General features: G+C 42.5%; 1 protein-coding gene across 5 annotated transcripts in view; it reads right to left on the bottom strand.

Annotated features, from left to right (window-relative positions):
* Window positions 1-18,485: 18,485 nt before the first annotated feature.
* MTHFD1 (methylenetetrahydrofolate dehydrogenase, cyclohydrolase and formyltetrahydrofolate synthetase 1) overlaps window positions 18,486-23,364 on the bottom strand; it is a 97,496-nt gene continuing 92,617 nt past the window's right edge. For 4 of the 5 annotated variants that reach the window (XM_056545282.1, XM_056545284.1, XM_056545285.1 and 1 more), the window contains 2 exons: window positions 20,698-20,805; window positions 18,486-19,138 (listed from right to left, as the gene is read on the bottom strand). In XM_056545282.1, the coding sequence (XP_056401257.1) occupies window positions 20,716-20,805 (90 nt within the window). In that variant the 3' untranslated portion in view covers window positions 18,486-19,138; window positions 20,698-20,715. Of the gene's footprint in view, window positions 19,139-20,696; window positions 20,806-23,364 lie in introns of all 5 variants that reach the window. The other variant, XM_056545283.1, reaches the window with a different exon arrangement.

The raw sequence follows: 23,364 nt of genomic DNA, 5'->3' as shown, positions 1-23,364 counted from the left end.
ATTACTGACAACTATACTTTCTGTATTGGAAGATTAAATTTTTCCCCTTGGAAGACAGCGGAACAGAAGCGATAATGGATTTCTGTGCACAATCATCCATTTTCCTTCTGCTACAGTGGAATGTCAGGACAAAACTGGACCAGAAATGCATAAAGGTGCACCTTCATAACAGATCGGGGGTGAGGAATAGGATATTCTGAAACAACATGATGGAAATTTTAAGCCTTTTTTTTTTTAATAGCACCGAAATTAAGAAATATCCAAATAGTCCAACAAGGATGTTAGAAACAGAATCACCTGGGTGTATACTAGGATAGCCACTAGCTCTAATCAGGTTGACGACATACAAAATATGTCATAATAAGAAACACTTCAAAATAAAAAAAATTAAAAAAACATGTCAAATGTATTGTTTTTAACAGCGCTTATATGGAGGTTGGCAGAAGACTATATCTTGCTATGATTCCTTAATTACCTTGTTCCCATCTAAATTAATACCATGATGTTTGCTGTATAATTATTATAGCATTATTATCTGATCACCATTACATGGGCACCGTCAGATCCAAAAACTTTTTATAAGTTGTTACTGATGAAAATTAAAGACCTTTTGGTTAATATTTAACCCCTTAAGGACTGAGCATTTTTCGTTTTTTCCTCCTTACCTTTTAAAAATCATAACCACTTCAATTTTGGACCAGAAAATCCATATGATGGCTTATTTTTCGCACCACTAATTCTACTTTGTAATGACGTCAGTTACTTTACCCAATCTATGGCGAAACGGGGAAAAAAACCATAGTGCGACAAAATTGAAGAAAAAATGCCATTTTGTAAATTTTGGGGGCTTTTGTTTCAACGCAGTGCATTTTCCAGTAAAAAGGACACCTTATCTTTATTCTGTAGGTCTATGCGTTTAAAATGATACCCTACTTATATAGCTTGGATTTTGTCGTGCTTCTGGAAAAAATCATAACTACTTGCAGGAAAATTTATAAGTTTAAAATTGTCATCTTCTGACCCTATAACCTTTGTTATTTTTCTGCGTACGGAGCGGTATGAGGGCTCATTTTTTTTTCAACAACGTGATTTAAATTTTTAGGCGGTACCAGTTTTAAATTGATCAAACTTTTTGATCGCTTTTTATACATTTTTGTGACCAAAAATACGCTAGTTTGAACTTTGGAATTTTTTTGCGCGTACGCCATTGACCGTGCGGTTTAATTAACTATATATTTTTTTATTTTGGACATTTCCGCATGCGGTGATACCACATATGTTTTTTTTTATTTACACTGGGGTTTTTTTTTATTGGAAAAGGGGGGTGATTGAAACTTGTATTAGGGAAGGGGTTAAATTATCTTTATTAACTTTTTTTCCCCCACTTTTTCACTTTTTTTTTGCAATGTTATAGCCCCCATAGGGGGCTATAACACTGCACACACTGATCTTTTACATTGATCACTGTTATCCCATAGGATAACATTGATCAATGATTCTGCTGCTTGACTGCTCATGCCTGGATCTCAGGCACTGAGCAGTCATTCGGCAATCGGACACCAGGAGGCAGGTAAGGGGACCCTCCTCATTTCCTACAGCTGTTCGGGATGCCACGCTTTCGCTGCGGCGGTCCCAATCAGCCCCCTGAGCTAACCGGCAGCAGTTTAGTTTCACTTTAGACGTGGCAATCAACTTTGAACGCCACGTCTAAAGGGTTAATAGCGAGCAGCACCGCGATCAGTACCGCAGGCTATTAGCCATCAGCCATTGACCCACTATGACGAGGGGCCACATAGTGGCCCCACGTTATAGAAAAAGAGCAGACTCAGGGCGTAAAGGTACGCCCTGCATCCTCAAGGAATTAAAACTTTTTATTTGTTGTACATCTTGGCAAAACAATAATTTTTCTAATATACTTCATTAAAAAAAAAAACATTTTATTAAAGAAAACTGCCTTTGAAAATCCCACCACTAGGGGTCCCCATACCTCCTGGGTCACTGATGAGTCCCACAGCAGCATGGGCGTGTCCAAGGGTCATGGACACAAGATGGCTGATAGATAAGGCTGCAGGAGGAACACAACTTGCAGCAACACTGCTGTAATACAGAGTCTTACCCATCATGTGCCTCCAGCTGTTTCAAAACTACAACTACAAGCATGCCTCCAGCTGTTTCAAAACTAAAACTACAAGCATGCCTGGAGAGTCAATGGATGTCTGGGCACGCTGGGATTTGAAGTTTTGCAAAAGCTGTAGGCAACACTGCTGTGAAAAAAAGAGTTATCTAAACACTGTACCTCCAATTATTCCAAAACTTTAAATCCAAGGATTACACTACTGGCAAAGGATGATACACATGAATGACATAGGAACATATACAAAATGTATGCATAAAAAGACCATTGTACTTTTAGCACTAAACCTTTGCAGTAATTTTGGAAGATGTAAGTTATACATTCACCATATTGGCCCTTATTTACTAAGAGTGGAGTGTAGGTTTCTTTGTGGTTTTTAATTCCCTACAATTTATTTTCCACAGTATTTACTAAGGTTTCCCTACATTTTCCACTTTCCCTTCACTTTGCTTTTTTTTTTACACATGCTCTGATCTGTCTGGTTTTCCTCAGCTCAAATCCACAACATTTTATGTGGAAACCTTAGTAAATATGTCAGTTTTCCTAGCAAAATGGAGAGTTAGTCAGGTTTTTTTTTTTCAATTCTGGCGCAAAATCTGGCGCAGACAGAATTTCTGGAGCAATGTGACAGAATCTGGCACACAACCCGACAAAACATGTCGGGTTTGCATTAGTAAATGAGGGCCATTGTCTTTGGTGGTAGAGTACAGGCAATACCCAAAAGTCATTGTGTGTGTGTGTGTGTGTGTGTGTATACAGCATAAAACCAGAGAGGAAAGGGTTACAGAGCAGGGCTGCCAGGCTCTCGAGAGCAATGAGTCAGCAGAGTGAGGTAGGGGGAGGAGTCATCACAGTGCAGGCAAGAGGACACCCCTTTGGGAAATGGAAAAGACAGTGAGCTGCGTTAAAGGAGAAATGAGGCGCTAAACTTTTGACTTTCCCTGTGCCCGGGCTATAAAAACAATTAAACAAACTATAATGGGACAGAACATCGCTGCGGCCAGTGACACGCTGACTGCAGTGTGATGTTCCGAGCCTAAGAAGTAGGGAGCCGAGCAATGCCGGCATATTGGGACGCCGATAACATATAACTTTTTTTTTTTTTATGTGGGATCTGACAGGTAAGCTTCAACCCCTTTCCAGCCCAGGACGTACCCGTACGTACTGGGTCCACTCCCTTTTTATAATGTGGGGCCACGGCGTAGTGGGTCGGGCCCGGCACCTAGCAACAGCCGGGACTCGTGGCTAATAGCGCACGGCACTGATCACTAATAACCCTTTACACGTGGCGTTCAAAGTTGATCGCCGCGTCTAAACTGAAAGCTAATCAGTGCCAGTTAGCTCAGTGGGCTGTTCGGGACCACGTCATTCTGAATAGCTGTAGGACACAAGGAGGGTCCCCTTACCTGCCTCCTGGTGTCCGATCACCGAATTACTGCTCTGTGCCTGAGATCCGGGCATGAGCAGTCAAGCGGCAGAATCATTGATCAATGTTATCCTATGAGATAACAATGATGAATGTAAAAGATCAGTGTGTGCAGTGTTATAGCCCCCAATGGGGGCTATAACATTGCAAAAAAAATAAAAAATTATAATGATCATTTAATAAAATCACCCCCTTTTACATAAAAAAAAAATCTGTGTAAATAAAAATAAACATATGTGGTATCGCCGCGTGCGAAAATGTCCAAATATTTTTGGTCACTTTTTATATCATGAAATTTTTTTATAAAAAGCGATCAAAAAGTCCAATCAATACAAAAATGGTACCGCTAAAAAATTCAGATCACGGCGCAAAAAATTAGCCCTCATACTGCCCCGTTTGTGGAAAAATAAAAAAAAGTGATAGGGGTCAGAAGATGACAATTTTAAACATATACATTTTCCTTCATCTAGTGATGATTTTTTCCAGAAGTACGACAAAATCAAACCTATATAAGTAGGGTATAATTTTAATTGTATGTACCTAGAGAATAAAGAGAAGGTGTAATTTTTACCGAAAAATTTACTGCGTGGAAAGGTAAGCTGCCAAAATTGCAAAATGGTGTTTTTTTTTCTCCTTTTGCCATTGTATGGATTTCATAGTGCAAAATTGAAAGAGTTATGATTTTTTAAAGGTAAGGAGGAAAAAACTAAAGTGCAAAAATGGAACAACCCCGGGACATGTAGGGGTTAATAAAGAAAAAGACTTCTGAAAATCCCACCACTTGGGTTCCCCATACCTACTGTGAGACTAACCAGTCCTGCAGCAGCATTAGGCGTGTCCATGAGGCATGGACAAGAGTTGACTCCTGGACAAGGCTGCATGAGTAGACACACCAATCACCTTCCACCACCACAAGGGAGGGACACGCCCCCTGCCCCTGAGAGGATTTCTAACACTGTGAGCTAATGAAAAGAGGGATGTTTATAATAAATATACCGTATATACTCGAGTATAAGCCGAGTTTTTCAGCACGATTTTTCGTACTGAAAACACCCCCCCCACGGCTTATACTCGAGTGAACTCTCCGCCCTCAGTGGTCTTCAACCTGCGGACCTCCAGATGTTTCAAAACTCCAACTCCCAGCAAGCCCGGACAGCAATCGGCTGTCCGGGCATCCTGGGAGTTGTAGTTTTGAAACATCTGGAGGTCCGCAGGTTGAAGACCACTGCCCGGGCCTTCATCGTCATCCAGACTACCCCTCCCCCCTTTAGTTTTGTACTCACCTCCGCTCGGCGGGACGTTAGGGTGAGCTGGGCTGTCCATCTTCACCGGGGGTGCCTCTTCTCCGCGCTTCGGGCCCGGTCCCGGAATAATGGCGTTGCCTTGATGACGACGCACAGGGACATTGCTCATGGATGTCCCTGTGCGTCTTCATCAAGGCAACGCCATTATTCCAGGGCCGGGCCCGAAGCACAAAGAAGAGGCACCCCCGGTGAAGATGGACAGCCTGGAACGACTATCCCTCCCCACCGGACGGTCCCTGCAGCACAGATGGCCCGGACCAGCTCACCCTAACGTCCCGCCGAGCGGAGGTGAGTACAAAACTAAAGGGGGGGAGGGGTAGTCTGGATGATGACGAAGGCCGGGGCAATGGTCTTCAACCTGCGGACCTCCAGATGTTTCAAACCTGATGATGAAGGGGGTGGTGTGGGGTGATGACAGGGTAATGATGACAGGGTAATGATGAAGGGGGGGGGTGATGACAGGGTAATGATGAAGGGGGGGATGATGACAGGGTAATGATGAAGGGGGGATGATGACAGGGTAATGATGAAGGGGGGGATGATGACAGGGTAATGATGATGAAGGGGGGATGATGACAGGTGATGATGATGAGGGTGTTAATGACGGGGGTCTGGATGATAACAGAGGGGATGATGTATTTCCCACCCTAGGCTTATACTCGAGTCAATAACTTTTCCTGGGTTTTTGGGGTGAAATTAGGGGCTTATATTCGGGTCGGCTTATACTCTAGTATACATGGTAGGTGACAGAGGTACATGGTCATAATTATCCTTTTTTTTTTTTTTTTTTTGTAGGGCCTGACAGGTACGCTTTAATCAATGTTATATATTCACTGTTTTATGTAGCGTAGCAATATTTTTACATTATTAAAAAGGGCGCCCATGTTTTCCCAGGGGCCTCCACAGACCTTGATTCAGCCATATGTATACTATAAATTTTTCCTTAAAAATCCCCTTTAATTTCCAACTTATTATTCATTGATCTCTGCTTTCTTTAAATTGACTGATATTGTATAACACACTTGGTTGTGTGGTTTGAACCCCTTTTTGTTTACTGTACATAGTATAATGTAAAAATCTAATATTTTTCTGCCTACTGAATCATAAGAAGAACCTTGAGTTTTACTGTCCTTTCACTTACCAAACAACACAGGATCAATGAAACCCTATTTTTATTCATGAATAGTCTTTGCTTTGACGTCATCAGCGTTACAAGTACAATCCATTTTTTTTTAGCCTTACAGTGACCTTTAAATTGCCTTGAACTCCGAATATAAGTGCTCAGTCCTCTAATTGTTATGGTAATAAGAAACTTGACTTAAATGGTGGAAACATAATAGAATTTTAAGTAATCAATATTCTAGATACTTCATAAAGAATTATCTTAAAGGGGTACTCCGGTGAAAACCTTTTTTCTTTTAAATCAACTGGTGGCAGAAAGTTAAACATATTTGTAAATTACTTCTATTAAAAAATCTTAATCCTTCCTGTACTTATTAGCTGCTGAATACTACAGAGGAAATTTTTTTCTTTTTGGAATGCTCTCTGATGACATCACAAGCACAGTTCTCTCTGCTGACACCTCTGTCCATTTTAGGAACTGTCCAGAACAGGAGAAAATCCCCATAGCAATCCTATCCTGCTCAGGACAGTTCCTGACATGGACAGCGGTGTCAGCAGAGAGCAATGTGGTCAGACAGAAAGGAACTTCAAAAAGAAAAGAACTTCCTGTGGATCGTACAACAGCTAAAATAAAGTACTGGAAGGATTAAGATTTTTTAATAGAAGTAATTTACAAATCTGGTTAACTTTCATCAGTTGATTAAAAAAAAAAAATGTTTTCCGTTAAAAGAATTGTATCTCAAGGTATATAAAGTAATCTTGATTTATTTTTTGTGTCACCCTCTGAATATCACACTTTGAAGGCTTTGTGTTGACAAATCTGTCACAGGTCTTATCCCGTTTTGGTCATAAGGATGGACCCCATTATATGTCAATGTGTTCTGTCAACTATTTTGTATTGTCCAGAAGATTGCTGTGGGTTCCATTATCAATAGAAGCCATGTTGCTAGTGAGAACATAGCCTAAATCCATTGCTGGATTGGAACACCCGAGTACCAATTGATCCTCTGGTGGGCCTAGACTCTCATACAATAACTGGACACAAACGGTTTAACAGAGGATATAGCAATTTGGAGCCAGCGATTCATGTATAGCCTATTAGATCTTACTGATCTTACTAAGGTTTATGGTGGACATGTTCAGTATAGATGGTGGGTGAGCCAAATCTCTGAATTAGGGCTGGGCGGTATACCGGTTCATACCGAATACCGAAATTTTTATGCTGCACGATATGAATTTTAACCCATACCGCAATACCGGTTTGGCCCCTCCCCCTCGGGAATGAATGAATCAGCCCCAGCGCTGCACTGTCCCCACATCGGGGAACTAATCATATGTGACCTGCGAGCGCTTTTCTGCCCCCCCCACCCCAATTAATTATTAGCCCAGCCCAGCGCTGTTCCCATCAGAGTCCTACTCGCATGCGCTGCCCTCCTCGTCCTGTTTGTTGCGGCCCCCGATGCTGACACTCTATACCAGTGGTCTTCAACCTGCGGACCTCCAGATGTTGCAAAACTACAACTCCCAGCATGCCCGGACAGCCGTTGGCTGTCCGGGCATGCTGGGGGTTGTAGTTTTGCTACATCTGGAGGTCCGCAGGTTGGAGACCACTGCTCTATACTGTGCGGTATCCCTATGCCCAGGCTGCAAAAAATAAACAAAATAAACTTTAACTCACCTCCTCACTTGTTTCCTGGGGACGGGAACGTCGGAGAGCTGTCAGCCTATCACCAGCCGCATTGATGTTCCGTCTCAGCCGGTGATAGGCTGAGCCCACTGTCATGTAAGAAGCCGGCTCCTTACATGACAGTGGGCTCAGCCTATCACCGGCCGAGGTGGAACATCGCTGTGGCCGGTGATAGGCTGACAGCTCTCCGACGTTCCCGTCCCCAGCGTAAGGCCAACATAGGTGTGTTAAAGTTTATTTTGTTTACCTTCTGCAGCCCGGGCATAGGGTTACCACATAGTATAGAGTGCCAGCGCCGGCAGCCGCAACAAACAGGACGAGGAGGGCAGCGCATGCGGGTGATACGTGAGTATTTACCCCGATGGGGATGTGGACTGATAATTAATATGGGGGGGGGGGCTAGGAAATACCGTTATATACCGTGGAACCGCCAAAAGTTTAAAAAATACCGTGATACACACATTTGGTCATACCGCCAAGCCCTACTCTCAATGATATAAGGTCTTCTTATGAGGTTTTTACTTTAGGTCCTTCAAAGTATTCCTCCACCCACAGGTAAGATGTTTACTGTACTATTTTGAGTCTTTATTTTATATCCAGCTGGGGGTAACATCTGCATCAGTCATTCATTATTTTTTTACCCTACTTCATGTGTTCCAAAAAGCAATTTTTATTAATCATGGAGGTGATAGTAATATGTTTACATGATAAGTAGGAAGCCTTTTTGGCTGTGTTTGTGCGAGGGGGCGTGAATTCCCCCGCCCCCCCCCGCACCTAAAGGCGGGGCCATGCAGGAGGCACCACTATAAAACGCCCCCGCTACAGACGGGCGGGGCGTACGTGGTTCCAGGCACCCTCCCAACCCTCCCTTATTTAATCAATTCACCATAGGGTATGCCCTCTATAGGCGTGCCCTTATACGCGGTTATGGGCACAACTCAACCGCCTCATTAGTCACTTATTTATAGGTACATAGGTTTGTATGTAGGTGCAATCTCAAGTACGGAACAACTCTAACCGCTTGGTAAGTCAATGTATGGTTTGCATATTTGTGTATTCAGCGCTCGCTACCACAAGCTTGAATGTAAGCCCTGAGCACAACTGCAACTTTGCAAAGTCAGTACATGTCTCTGTTCAGTGCCTCAGGCTGCCCATCTTGAAGAATCCTTTGGAAAGAGGTCTACTTTTCCTTCTGTACAGTGCGACAAAGTGAATGTTGAAACAGCATACAAAGGGTCCAGCTCCCCTCCGTGTCACTGTGCACCCAGACCGGTGAGGACTGCACAGTGAAGTATATGGAAAAGCAAGAAGGGATCCCATAAAACGTATGACTAAGGTCCCCTGTCGGACCGAAACGCGTCACCTGCCTACACTATCTATGTACCTGCTGATGAATATACAATAAAAGCTACATTTTATGGGAACTGCGCTGGACATCCATTCTTGCTTTTCGACAAAGTGAATGTTGTTCCAAAACTTGCAGTTGCTTGTTGCAAAAAGAGTAAATTATCTCTATTGTGGTTTTGTTTAAAGAATATTACATGGACATCAGGCCCAGCGGTATCAGCAGTTATGCAGGCAATGGAAATGTAAGTTCTCCAATTAAAATCCGCATGTCGTTCCTAGGCTCTTGGCAGGAGAAATCTTTGACCGCCTCCTTCCAAGGCTTCACAACATTAGGCCATTTAACAAATTGCAGTTTTACATGAACTTTGATTGACTGAAGGATTTATTTAAGCTGAAAGGCAAATTTCTCAAATGCATTTCTATTCATTTTAACGTTGGAGAGATTTGCAGCCAAAGGCAGGCCATTTATTCTCATTAGAATTACTTGTACGGATGAGCTAGATAACAGAATTTTCTCTTCTCCCGCAGTTACAGAATTATAATGTTCTCCTACATTCTCCTATTAGTCACGTTACTAGAGGGACAGGTGGATGTTTTGACACTCTAAAAATAACATGGATAGTGCCCCCATCGTATTAGGTGGCACAAATATGAAATCCTTCCCTTCATTGTATGTAGGTTAGATGAGTCATGAGGGTCTGTTAGCATATTTGATGCCTGGGTTATAAACCTGCTTTCATTGTATTTCATTTCCATAAATTATATGAAGTGAAAAACATATGAATTTTTTTTTAAAATGTCTTGGTTACATTTCTTTAAAGGGGTACTCCGGCGCTTAGACATCTTATCCCCTATCCAAAGGATAGGGGATAAGATGCCTGATCGCGGGGGTCCCACCGCTGAAGATCTTGCACGCCGCACCCCGTTTAAAATCAGTCCCTGAAGCGTGTTCGCTAAAGGTCTGATTACTGTAGATCACGGGACCGGAGCGTTATGATGTCACGGCTCCGCCCCGTGTGATGTCACGCTCCGCCCCCTCAATGCAAGCCTATGGGAGGGGGCGTGACAGCTGTCACAACGTGATCTACAGTAATCAGACCCGGAGCGAACACGCTCCGGGGGCTGATTTTAAATGGAGTGCGGCATGCAAGATCACGGGGGTCCCCAGCGGCGGGACCCCCACGATCAGGTATCTTATCCCCTATCCTTTGGATAGGGGATAAGATGTCTAAGCGCAGGAGTACCCCTTTAAGGGTCTTTTCACATGTACAGGATTCTGCGCAGATTTGTTTTTATTGAAATCTGCAGCAGAAAATTCTGCACATCAAATCTGCGCAGAATACTGTACGTGTAATGAGACCATAAAGCAGACACAAGACAATTCCCTTTGACGTACTGCAAGTTGGTGGACGGAATAAGTGGCAAGTGGTAATCCATAAATGCAACATGGTCCAATAATCCTTTGCTTCATTTGGTGTAATTTGTAAAGCCGGTATTGGCTTGTGTTGAAGTCACTGAGCCTAGGGGGCTCTACAGCTATTCATTTCACACAACTGAGGCATTTCAATCCTGGGTTGCTGCAAACAATATTTAAGGGTTAAGAAATATTTTTAAGGATTAGAAAAGCCGTTACTTTCTTTCAGAAACAGCATCATTCTTGTCCTCAGTTCTATTCAGGTGAATAAAGCCGAGCTGTAATATACAGTAACACACAACCTGAGGAGAGGTGTGGCACTGAGGAGCAAGCAGCTATGTTTTTTTTAATTCTATATTGACCCTATAAGGGTCAGTTCACACGTATGTATTTTCTTCTGCAGATCTGCAGCAGATTTGCTTTAGCAGATTTTGCTTCCGATTGAAGTCAATGGGCAGCAAAATCTGCAGCAACAAATCTGCTGCAGGTCTGCAGCAAAAATACGCACATGTGAAAGCACCCTTAGGGTATGTTAACACGAGCGGACCCACATTGTATTTTACGCTGCAGATCTGCCACAAGGACCCCTGCATGTGGCTATACATGTGCCTGCTCGGAGCGGCAATACGCCGCTATGAGCAGACACACTGCGATGTGCGAGTCACAGCACGCATGCACAGTATACTCGCACATCGCAGCTACTCTCTGCCTAGCTTATAGAGCAGGGGGAGCAACCATGATGTGTGCGAGTACACCGCGCATGTGCGGCCACTCGCACATCGCTTCAGTGTGTCTGCACGTAGCAGCATGGTGCCACTCCGAGCGGGCACATGTAAAGCCACCATGCAACAGTCCTTCCGTGGCGGATCTGCAGCATAAAATGCGCTGTGGGTCCGTTTGTGTGAACGTACCCTAAGCGTGCGTTCACATGTACATATTTTTGAGGCAGATCTGCTGCAGATTTTGCTGCCCACTTCAATGGGAAACAAAATCTACTAAAGCAAATCTGCAGCAGCAAAAACATGTGTGAACGCACCCTAAGGGCTCATTCACACGAGCGGATTTTGCTGCATATTTTAGTGCGGATTTTGCTTCGGATTTTCAGCTGCTTACTGTATTTTCTGCAGCGTATTTTCTGCAGCTTTTTATCTACTGCTTATTTTTTGCTGGTAAGTCAATAATAAAATAAGCAGCAGAAAATGAGCAGCTGAAAATAAAAAGCAGCAGATCAGCTGCGGAAAATCCGCACAAAAATCCACTCGTGTGAACAAGCCCTAAAGGTTTTTTCTAGCAATCTGCAGTGTGTTAAGGCAGCCTTGGTGGGTTATCCCAAGATTAAAAGGACAGGATCGGGCATAACTAGTTGATTGGTGGGGGTCTAAATGCTATGACCTCCCGGTCGTGAGAACAGAGGTCCTCCAAGTGAATGAAGCAGCAGTGCTTATGCTCCTCCCAGCCGTATACGGGAACTGTAAGTACAAAACGTGGTGTGAAACCACCCTAATTCTTATCCTTTACATCCATTTCTATGAGTAGAAAACTGCAGTATTGCCAATTTCTTAAATTGATCATTTGGTGCCCAACATTTAGAGGATAAGAACTTGGAACTTGGTGAAGATCATTAAATTAGTACAGAAGAGAAGTGTGATCATCTTTAAGGTCTCACTCCGGTCGGCTCATAGACATGCATTAAATACGGGTCCCCTATACGGCTGAGTGCGGGCGCCGCGATTAAGCCCCGCCCCGCCCCCCTCCTCCCAGCCGTATATGGGAACTGTAAGTACAAAACGTGGTGTGACACCACCCTTACAGTACCCGTTAGACTTCATACACACCGGATGGGGCTTTCTATTTATTTTTCTGTTGTGTGCGCTATCAGGTGTCATATGTGGGAATATTCTTTCACAGAACCAATATTTATAAGACAGAATACCTCCATAATACAGCATATGATGTGTTTTCTCACTAATGCTATACTAAAACCTCTGTTTGAAAGCATTAGGAAGTACAGTAAGAGCCCATGCACCTTTGTGGGTGCTCTACTACTCTACTCTGTACTAAACAGGGCTGTAAAATACATTGCAACATGGCCTTCTCCACTTTATACTTGATAGATCGTATCAGGGACAAGAAATGCAATATTTAATATCAAAGAATAGGGCCATAGATGTGATATAAACTCTAGGATTTTAATTTTTCTCCTGAATTTCAATTATATGTTACACTAGGCAGAAATAACCGTATTCCACTTGTTTCAGAGGGAAATATTCACATCTTCTGCTCTTGCACGTCATGTAGGTGAGATTTTCTGAATCAACACCTCATTAATCACTTCACCAAGTTGACGGCAGGATCCTTGGGTGAACTAATACGCTGCATGTGTTAATGAGGAAGCTGCAGGCGTCTGCAAGGACGGAGGAGAAAGTGCTGCTCATATGGAACGTTCCTTTATTTTAACTTGCCAATAATGGTCTCTAACACGTCTGTCTGCTACATTCTTATCATGTCCAGAATATTTTGTCTCTGAAAGGCGATGTATTAACCCATAACATAGCCTTTCTTAACATGTTTGTTACCAGTATTATTTATTTGAAAGCGCCATTAAAGAATACCTTATCCGTCTAAAAAATTATTGGTATGACCCATCATAAGTTTATGTAAGCAGTGCGCCATTTCGTTTCTGATAGCCTCTGCTCGGAAAGGCTAAGTTCCCATTTAACAGATTTAGGAACTGCTTGTGTTGGGAGGGGCAGGTCTCAACACCCAGACTCCTAGTGATCAAAGCTTGATGACACGTCAAAAGTTGTTAAAAATTATAAGTGTCTTTAGGAAACTTCACATATGAAAAAAATGGGTTTAGTTTATAAGACAAAAAAGTACAAGAAAAATGGAACTGAGAATGGTAGAGGAGGACAGAGCACATCAGCTATGAGGACTTACAATATAAAAGCCAATGAAGCAGTAAACAGTTGTTGGGGGTAGAAGCTGCTCATCTTGCAGTCCGGTTGTAGCAGAGTTTTTGCAGGTTGTAAACTTTTATGAAGAGATGGGTTTTCAGGTTGCCTTTGAACGTTTCATTGACAGTAGAGAACCTTATAGGTTGGGCTAGCGATTTCCTTAGTATGGGCGATGCACGATGGAGAACTGAATGAAATACCGCTTTGACGATAATACAAGGAAGGAAAACAAGAAGGTCTTTGGAGAATTGGAGGTTACGTGTGTCATCGTATACTTCATCGTAAACCTCAATGGACACTTTTATCCAGTTGCCATCCAAAAGTATTTTGTACTGTGAAGACAAACGTTTACATAAAATGTACTTAAAGGAGATCTCCAGTCTTGAAAAACGTATCCACTATACTAAGTTCAGTTCGACTGCTGCGACCCCCCCGTGATCTCCCGTACGGGGCCCCGACAGCCCGCGGGAAGGAGGCATGTCATCCACCGCACAAAGCGACAGCTAACACGCCCCCTCAATACAACTCTATGGCAGAGCCGGAGCGCTGCTTTTGGCAATCTCCGCCTCTGCCATCCTTTGGATAGGGGATAAGATGTCTTAGGGCCGGAGTACCCCTTTAAGGAAGGTCAAAAAGCATGTAAAACTGTACTATGAAGAACACACGTACTGCAGCTATGAATCTCAAGGCTGCGATAACTTGACCTTCATTAATTATCTTTGGTAACTAGACCACATTTAGATAAAAGGGCAAGTATGCTGTATGAAATTTCAAATTACTAAGTAATTTCGGATCTTCAGATTGAATACTCCGTGTGTGAGATTTAGCAAAACCTGTGCAGAGGAAAAGTGTACCAGTTGCCCATAGCAACCAATCAGATTACTTTAATTTTTAAAAAGGTCTCTTAAAAAAAAAAAAAAAGCTTTCCACTTAAAATTTTTCAATCAACTGATGCCAGAAAATTAAAGATTTGTAAATTACTTCTATTAAAAATTCTTAATCCTTCCAGTACTTATTAGCGGCTGTATACTACAGAGGAAATTCGTTTCTTTTTGGATTCCTTTTCTGCCAAGACCACAGTGCTCTCTGCTGACACCTCTGTCCATGTCAGGAACTGTCCAAAGCAGGAGAAAATCCCCATAGCAAACATAGCCTGCTCTGGATAGTTTCTTAAATGGACAGAGGTGTCAGCAGAGAGCACTGTGGTCGTGACAGAAAAGAAATCCCAAACGAAAAGAATTTCCTCTGTGGTATAAAGCCGCTAAAGTACTGGAAGGATTTAGAATTTTTAATAGAAGTAATTTACAAATCTGTGTAACTTTCTGGCACCAGTTGATTTAAAAAAATAAATAAAAAAAAAAAAGGTTTCCACCGGAGTACCTTTTTAAGAAGCAATTTGATTGGTTGCTATGGGCAACTGGTCAACTTTTCCTCTGCACAGGTTTTGATCAATCTCCTCCTATGTACCCAAAAGAATGGTATATGTGGACATGTGTATGCAGGCCTAACTGGGTGTAATGCCCCAAGGGGTGTGGACCCACTGTGTCACTAACTGGCTTGGCTTAGGGTAAGTGGCAACTGGCCAGGTAGGCAGGAGGGGGCAAACTGACACTATAGACAGTGTCAGACTAAGTGAGCTAACTGGCTTTTTATAGTAGAGCCGAGTAGGCTAGACATGCAGCTGGGTGAAACAAGCTTGCTGGCCGAAAAAGATGTGGTCAACAGGAGAGACAAGACAGGATCCAAGGGATGAGACTAAGGCAGAGTCCAGTCAGAATGCAGGGACCTTTGCTGTGCAGGAACTACACTATTGCTCAGGCATCAGGGAAGGTGGAGCAGAGTTATATAGGCAGTTCCTGTCAGGGATTGGAGGGGGATCCATTAGGGAGTGCACAGTGGTCCTATAAGTTTCAGCCAGTGCTTGCGCATGGCCCCTAAAGGGCAGCGAGGAAACTGCAGCAATGGCTAAAGCAGCCATCACGATTTGACTTCTAAGTGACTCAGGAACATGGCTATGTGTTCCAGATAGAGCCTGATATGATGTCAGAGGAACGCAAAGCAGATCACGTGACACAAAAACCGGAAGTGATGTCAATTGTTTCTTTCCAGTATCTGTGGGCGGAAGGCTGCACAGAGCGATGCCGGATGGTAAGTCTATGTGCATATTTATACCTATATGTATATTTATGTTTATTATACTTTTTATTCATGCCTTTTTGGTATTGTTTACCTCAGAGATGCATCTTGTATTTTATTAAACTTATTTGTAACTTAAATTACATAATTTAAGTATTGATCTGGGACAGAGACTGTGTTGGACTGCAGACCGAGCTTTACATATTGATCCTGGAGGAAAGGATGAAGATTAATATCCACATCTCCCCATAGTAGAGTAAGTTTGTTGTAAGTTTGTTTTTTACTATAGTATTGATGTTAGTATTTTGCCATTTGTTATCCATAGATGACTAAACAACATCTTCTAACACCAAACTGTTGCCACTAACGACCTGGAAATGAATTATGTGATCTGTATCTTTCCTTAAAGCTTATGCCTGATAACTTGGCAGCTTCTTCACTAATGTCAAGAAAACACACCTGCAAGGCATCAAAAACTATAATGTCAAGGCTGCTGCGATTAAACATGTTCTGCTGCGGCAAAAGGGAACAAGGACTAAGGGAAGAATTTATGACGTGGAGCTCATCTTCCCACGACTTACTGAGAGATAAACAATACGTCAAGGAATCATATGTAGCTCAATAATTACTGTGTCCTCTGCAGAATGGGTAAGGTCACTGCTGCCTCACATTGCACTATACTGATTATTAAAGGGATATGCTTTGCTAAAATAATACCTATACATAAATTCCATATAGAGACAATGTAACACATGGACTGGAAGTGTTCAACTGGGTTTACTACTACACAGTTTGTACATATAATTCTTCACATATTAGAAAGGATAGGTTCCACATGTTAAAGGAGCCCATTTTCATCTTTTTTTCTGCTGCATAACATAGAATAGTTGACTACTCTATTCCATACAGATCCCATAAGAATACTGGGGTAGATTTATCAAAACTGTGCAGAGGAAAAATGGTAGTTGCCTATTGCAACCAATCAGATTGCTTAATATTACAAATTTGCAGCTGGAAAATGAAAGAAGCAATCTGATTGGCTGCTATCTTTTTAATATATACTGCACAGTATTCTTTTATCACATTTCGTATATTTAAGATACAAAATAGAGATAGGGTAATATGTGGGAATATTCTAGAGCAGTCTTCAACCTACAGACCTCCAGATGTTGCAAAACTACAACTCCCAGCATGCCCGCACAGCCAACGCCCGCAGGATTCTCGGCTAGGACTACACAAAATTTTATATGTAGGCCTGAGGAAGGCGCGAGTGTGCGCCGAAACGCGTTGTCCTGTTTTACTTTTGACTTCTTTTACCAATAAAAGTTATTCCTGCGTAAGTGCTGGCTTGTTTTTTGTTTCATTTGACTACCGTTGATATACAGCAGCGCTCTCATACAAAACCCCGTTCTTTTTGCATACTCCACATTTTCTTCATCAGGTCTATCCATTTCTGTCAGTCATCCAAAACGTGTTGTCTTAAAAGGACCATGGAATTAAAGTCCTGTAATTGACTTTCTTTTCATTGCTTGATCAGCACCACAGTCTTCGGGATGCCGAGGGGGCAGCAGCTGCTGGGGACTCTCTACCAGGGGGACAGATTGACCAGGCACAACACTAGCCTAGATACTTTATCTGAATTTACCCTATAGTGCATTATTTATTAAAATTTTCTTTTTAACTTACATTTAAATTACAACATAACACAAACACTTCTATGAGGAGGTCAGTTATAGATTGGACCTGGGTGAAGCTTTGGATGTTATGTATCTGTTTTTTTTCTAAAGGCATTTGATACAAAATGTTTGAACATAAAATGAGGTGCTTGGGTACAGACATGGCAAATGAAGTTTAATGTAAGGTTATGTACTTGGGACATAAAAACAAAGTGTAAAATGAAGTGCTAATAATAAAAAAACATAAGATAAAACTACTACCGAAAAGAATGTGGGGGTACAGTAAGCTCAACTTTAGTGATCAGTGCCAGGCAGCTGCTGCCAAGGCTAATAAAGTCACAGGATTTATCAGGGGAGGCAAAGAGGCTTGGGACAGGGACTTAGTTTTGCCTCTCTATAAAACATTAGTCAGACCACATTTGGAGTATTGTGTCCAATGTTGGGCACCTGTATACAAGGTTGTCATGGCTGAACTAGAGAGGCTGCAGAGGAGGGCGACAAAGATAATTAATAGTATGGGAGGATTACAGGACCAAGAAAGGTTTTCAAGCTTGGGGTTATTTAGTTTAGGGAAAAGACGTCTTAGGGGGATCTGATCATAATGTACAAATATATGAATGGACAGTACAGAGATCTTTTTCGTGATCTTTTTATACCTAGGCCGGTAACAATGACAGGGGCCATCCTCTACGTGTAGAGGAAAGACGATTTCACCATCATCACAGACAGAGATTCTTTACTGTAAGAGCAGTGAAACTATGGAACTCTCTGCCACATGATGTTGTGCTGGCTGACTCAGGAAAAAACATTTAAGTTATGGATACTAGATTTATGGAGATAGAACGTTGATCCAGGGATTTATTTTGATCACAATATTTGGGGTCCAGAAGGAATTTTTCCCGTGTTATGGGGCAATTGGTATCAGCCTCATGGGGGGTATTTGCCTTCCTCTGGATCAACACAGTCAGGTTTTAGGTTTAACTTTTGTCTTGTCTAGTCTTTTTTTCCACCTTATAACCTATATAACAGGCAGAATTGTGTAGGGCAGGGCCAGCAAGTGGATTTCTGCAAGCCCCATAAACATGAATGGGACAGTTGCTAAAATTTCTGCAATAAATCTTCTGAACGTGCATCCACCCTTGCATGACCAGGACATGCTTTTCTACTCCTTAAATTAATAATACATTAACTTTTTTTTCCCCTAGTAGCAACTGAAATAACCTTTCCATAGCATTACAATGAAAACATATAAAATTGAGAAATAACACACACACACAAACAATTGACTTCTGTAAAACCATCAAATGTTTTTCTCTTTTTTGACAGATTGGAAATACCTAAGGGGAAAAATACACTTAAAATATTTTTTACAAAAATGACCAAGTAAAAACATTAAAGGAGTTCTGTAGTGAAACATAACGTATCCCCTATTGTTTGGATAAGTTCTAGATTGCAGTGGGTCCGACCGCTGGGACCCCCGTGATCTCCTGAACGGGGCCCCAGCAGTCTGCTGGAAGGGGGCATGCTGACCCCCACATGGAGAGATACATGGAGGGGCCGTGTTGGCCGTGGCTTCTTGCGGGGGTCAGAACGACTGCTTCTGGCCGATTGCAAGGGCCCCGTTCAGGAGATCGCAGGGGGTCCCAGTGGTCAGCCCCCCGTGATCTATAACTTATCCCCTATCCTTTGAATAGGGGATAAGTTATGTTTCACTGCACTACTCCCTTCAAGAAGCAAAATTTCAATTGCAACTTTTCCATGGCATCAACCAGGGATGGATCTGTGCTGCACATGTTGATGTGTGTCTCCAGCTTACTGCATTTGAGTTGCCTCAAGGGTGTCTAATGTGTGTGCTGCCCTTAGGTCCCATGCACAGGGGGCCTTTACATGCAGTGTCCGCCCCTGTTGTCAATGCAGATTATCCAGTATCGCAGCCTGGGAGAAGAAAAAAAAAATATTAGTTCCAGCTCCACAATATCCACCAAGTACTTATGTAATATTCTGCACACAGTTGTGAAGTAATAGCAGATGCATCTGCCTGTAGTGCCTGAAGAGGGCTCAAACGTCTTTCTGCCACATTTATAGATACCACCATTATAAATAACACATGGCAGGTAGGGGACCCAGCCACAGGTAAGTAGGTTTTTGTATTTTTTTTCTGACACCCTGGCAGTTTTTACATACATTGCAATTGTTACATTTCATACACAAATATACAAAAAGTTGGATTCATATATAAAAGACAAATGCAACACTTCCATAGAACCTAGAAAGTTACATCAGCAAAAAAAATTAAAAAAAGTATAAAATACATATGCCTAAGAAGCATTAAAAATATATAATTTTTCTTTTTCTCCCACCCCCCTCCCCACAGGAGTGGCGGAAAAAAAAAAAAAAAACTAGTACAGAAAGTGATCATGAACATGCATGTTAATTTTCGCAATGTTCTGACCAATTATTTTAGAGAAAACTGTTTGCAGAATATTGCGCAATCCAACATGGCCACCAAATCTGGTGATCAACAGTGGTACAGAAAGTGATCACGAACATGTGTGCTAATTTTCACATAGATTTCTCAAAAATTATTGGTCAGAACAATGGGGGAGATTTATCAAAACCCTTTGAAAACTGAAAGAAGCGATCTGATTGGTTGCTATGGGCAACTCAGCAATTTTTCCTCTGGAAAGATTTGGATAAATCTCCCCCCCAATGTTTGCAGAATATAGCGTAATCCAATATGGCCGCCAAATATGGTGATCAATTGTCGTACAGAAAGTGAGTACACTACTAACGTGTAAAAAACATAACGTTTAGATTAATAGTCTACATATTACACACATTTAAAAACATTGCATATTATCACAGCATCTGAAGGGTTACAGGGGTGGAAAACTTTTTTTTTTTTTTTTTATGAACTGGTGCCAGAAAGTTAAACAGATTTCTAAATTGCTTCTATTAAAAAAAAATCTTAATCCTTTTAGTACTTTTTAGCAGCTGTAGGCTACAGAGGAAATGTATGAGGATCTGCTGGCCCGGGCCCCTCACCTCCATAAGAACATTGAATTGTGGCCCTAATAAAGAAAACCCTGTGGTGTACTTGGATGTAGTAGCAGACAACCAGCCGCTGGGGCGCATTGTGCTGGAGCTGAAAGCAGATGTGGTGCCAAAAACTGCTGACTGACTATTTCAAGGGATCTGGCGCTTGGAATAAGTTCCGTTTTTGTTATTTCTGCTGCCTACAACAGGACTCCAAAGTCTGTGCAAGAGATGGGGGGAAATGTGCTCTGGACAAGTAGGGAGACACCTAGTGGCAGCTTTTTTTAAACACAAATAAAATATAGAAAACTTCATTTAAAAAAACAAAAAACAAAAAGGACATTAGAAAGATATTTTATTTACCATAAGGAGTGCAATAGCAAAACATTTTTTTAATGAGAGTGCCCGTTTAAAGGACTAGAATCTGGTAACCCACTGGAAGATATAATGGTTAATACCTGTAATGTTATGTGATGTTAAAACAATCCATTCACTTGTTCTGTTACAGGATCCAGATCAATGTCATAGAAGCAGGGTCTGGTTGGAAGGCCAGGCATCGTGCTCATCTACAGAAAACAAGTGCTTTATCAGCATGGTTCAATAGTCATAAAAGTCATCAGAAACCCCCTTTATGCTTTTTTTGGCTTCATGTTTGAATCTAATAAAAAATTGGGCAATTGTATTGTGAGCAACTCTCTAAGGGTACGTTCACACGGGCGGATTACATGCGGAATTTCCACAGCGTATTTGCTGCGGAAAATCCGCAGCGGATTTTGCTACCATTGACTTCAATGGGTCATCAGAAATTCCGCGATAGGGGCAGTTTTGCAGATTTTCCTTCAGACCCATTGAATTCAATGGTAGCAGATGATCTGTTGCGGATTTTCCGCAGCAAACACGCTGCAGAAATTCTGCAGGTAACCGTCCCGAGTGAACGTACCCTAATACACATCTACTCAATCACTTCCTATGGGTGCATTCACAAAAGCGGATTTCATTTTAAACTCGCAACGGGTTTCAAGGGGCGGGCTCTTCGCAGCAGATTTTCAGCAGTCGAATCTCCGCTGCAGAAAATCTGCAGCAGACCCCATTGAAGTCAATCAGGTCTGCGGTGGATTTTCAACAGCAAAGATTCCGCTGTTGAAAATCTGCTACGGACAGTCCGCTCAGAGCCTGCCCCTTTCAAACTCACAGCGGGAAAATCGCTGCAAGTTTGATACGAAATCGGCTTGTGTGAAAGATCCATTTATGAGAAGAAGTGCTTCTTGCACAAAGAGCAGCAGGGAATTCAATTACCTGGCACCTGCTTACCTGGGGCCCCATGGAGAATACATTTAGTCCTTAGTTCTGCTGTAGTGTTACACTACTGAAAACCCAGTGAAATAAATGGAAGTTTTGGAGACAGCCAAATGGTTTCACTCATTTTTGTCAAACTCCCATTTATTTTAATGGGGAGCGACAGCACATGTCATTGTATACATCTACCACAGTAGTGCACCCACATTCCTGTATTGTATGATCCTGCTCTCTCCAGCAAGTAGAATCAGTTTAAATGTGCAGGGGGGGGGGGGAATGTTTAACCACTGGGATTCGTATAACGCATATGTCAGAAAACTAATTTTAAAGGGGTACTCCGCCCCTAGATGCTGGGGACCCCCGGGATATCGGCTGCAGCACCCACCTGTTGCGGCTTCCGGAAACGCTGTAGGCTTCGGCTCCCAACCACGGCGACGTGAGATTGTGACGTCACGCCCCGCCCCCTCAATGCAAGTCTATGGGAGGGGGTGTCACGCCCCCTCCCATAGACTTGCATTGAGGGGGCGGGGCATGACGTCACACGGGGGCGGAATCGTGACGTTACGATCTCCCGTCACCGTTGTCGTGAGGCGTTGGGATGAGAGCCACCAGTGCTGCCGGAAGCCGCAACAGGTGGGTGCTGCAGCCAAGATCCCAGCGGCGGGACTCCCACGATCTGACATCTTATCCCCTATCCTTTGGATAGGGGATAAGATGTCTAGGGGCGGAGTACCCCTTTAAGGATCTAAAGTAGTTTTTTCCCCAACCACAGTGCCACCCTGGTCAATGGTTTGTATCTGGTTTTGTTGCTCTGCCCGTCAGGTAATTACAGATGAGCAGCAATACCCGACACAGCCCTGTTTTACAGCACTAAAAAATGATGGCCAATTTGGCCAAAATCCAAGCAAATGACATCTCCTAGGACAACTGAGGTAACATAAAAGTTATTCATGGTTGAGTCAGATCCTTAATACACTGATCTCATCCCATATTAAATGTGAATCACACTTCAAAATGCACATTTTCCTTATTCGTTCTTTGGCCTTAGCCAGGCTGTATCTTTGTGTAAATTTTAATATATAACTAATGTCGTTTTTATATTTTACAGAAATTGTCTCTACTGTATGGAAATAAAAGAGCAGACACTATGGCTTGTACAGGTTAAATGGTTACTTGATGGTTAAAACACACAAAGATATTAAATAATGTACTAACCTAGCTGATCTATAAGGAATCAACTTCCAAGTTTGAACACTGTTTTACAGTTAAGCACCTTTATGAATACATTGCATGATCTTGCCAGCCTGTATTAGCTTCAGAGGTGAAATCTAGAGATGAGCGAACTTACAGTAAATTCGATTCGTCACGAACTTCTCGGCTCGGCAGTTGATTACTTATCCTGCATAAATGAATTCAGATTTCAGGTGCTCCGGAGGGCTGGAAAAGGTGGATACAGTCCTAGGAAAGAGTCTCTTAGGACTGTATCCACCTTTTCCAGCCCACAGGAGCCCCTGAAAGCTGAACTAATTTATGCAGGAGAAGTCATCAACTGCCGAGCCGAGAAGTTTGTGACGAATCGAATTTACTGTAAGTTCGCTCATCTCTAGTGAAATCCCCAGAGGTGAAATGCTGGGAGTTGTAGTTTTGCAACAGCTGGGGGCACCCTGCTTGGGAAACACTGGTCTATGTAGGGGACAGGAACTTCTTCAGGGTCCTGTACAGTACATGCAATGTCCTAAAAAAGTAACATGGAGTCGCCCTATCCTGGTGTCCGAAAGAGCAGATAACCCTGGTACAGGTAAAGTGTAGTACAGAACATGTAATACCTC

The sequence above is a fragment of the Hyla sarda genome, chromosome 11, assembly GCF_029499605.1.
Source record: "Hyla sarda isolate aHylSar1 chromosome 11, aHylSar1.hap1, whole genome shotgun sequence".
NCBI classification, from domain to species: domain Eukaryota; kingdom Metazoa; phylum Chordata; class Amphibia; order Anura; family Hylidae; genus Hyla; species Hyla sarda.
This window is presented reverse-complemented; position numbering and strand designations above follow the sequence as displayed.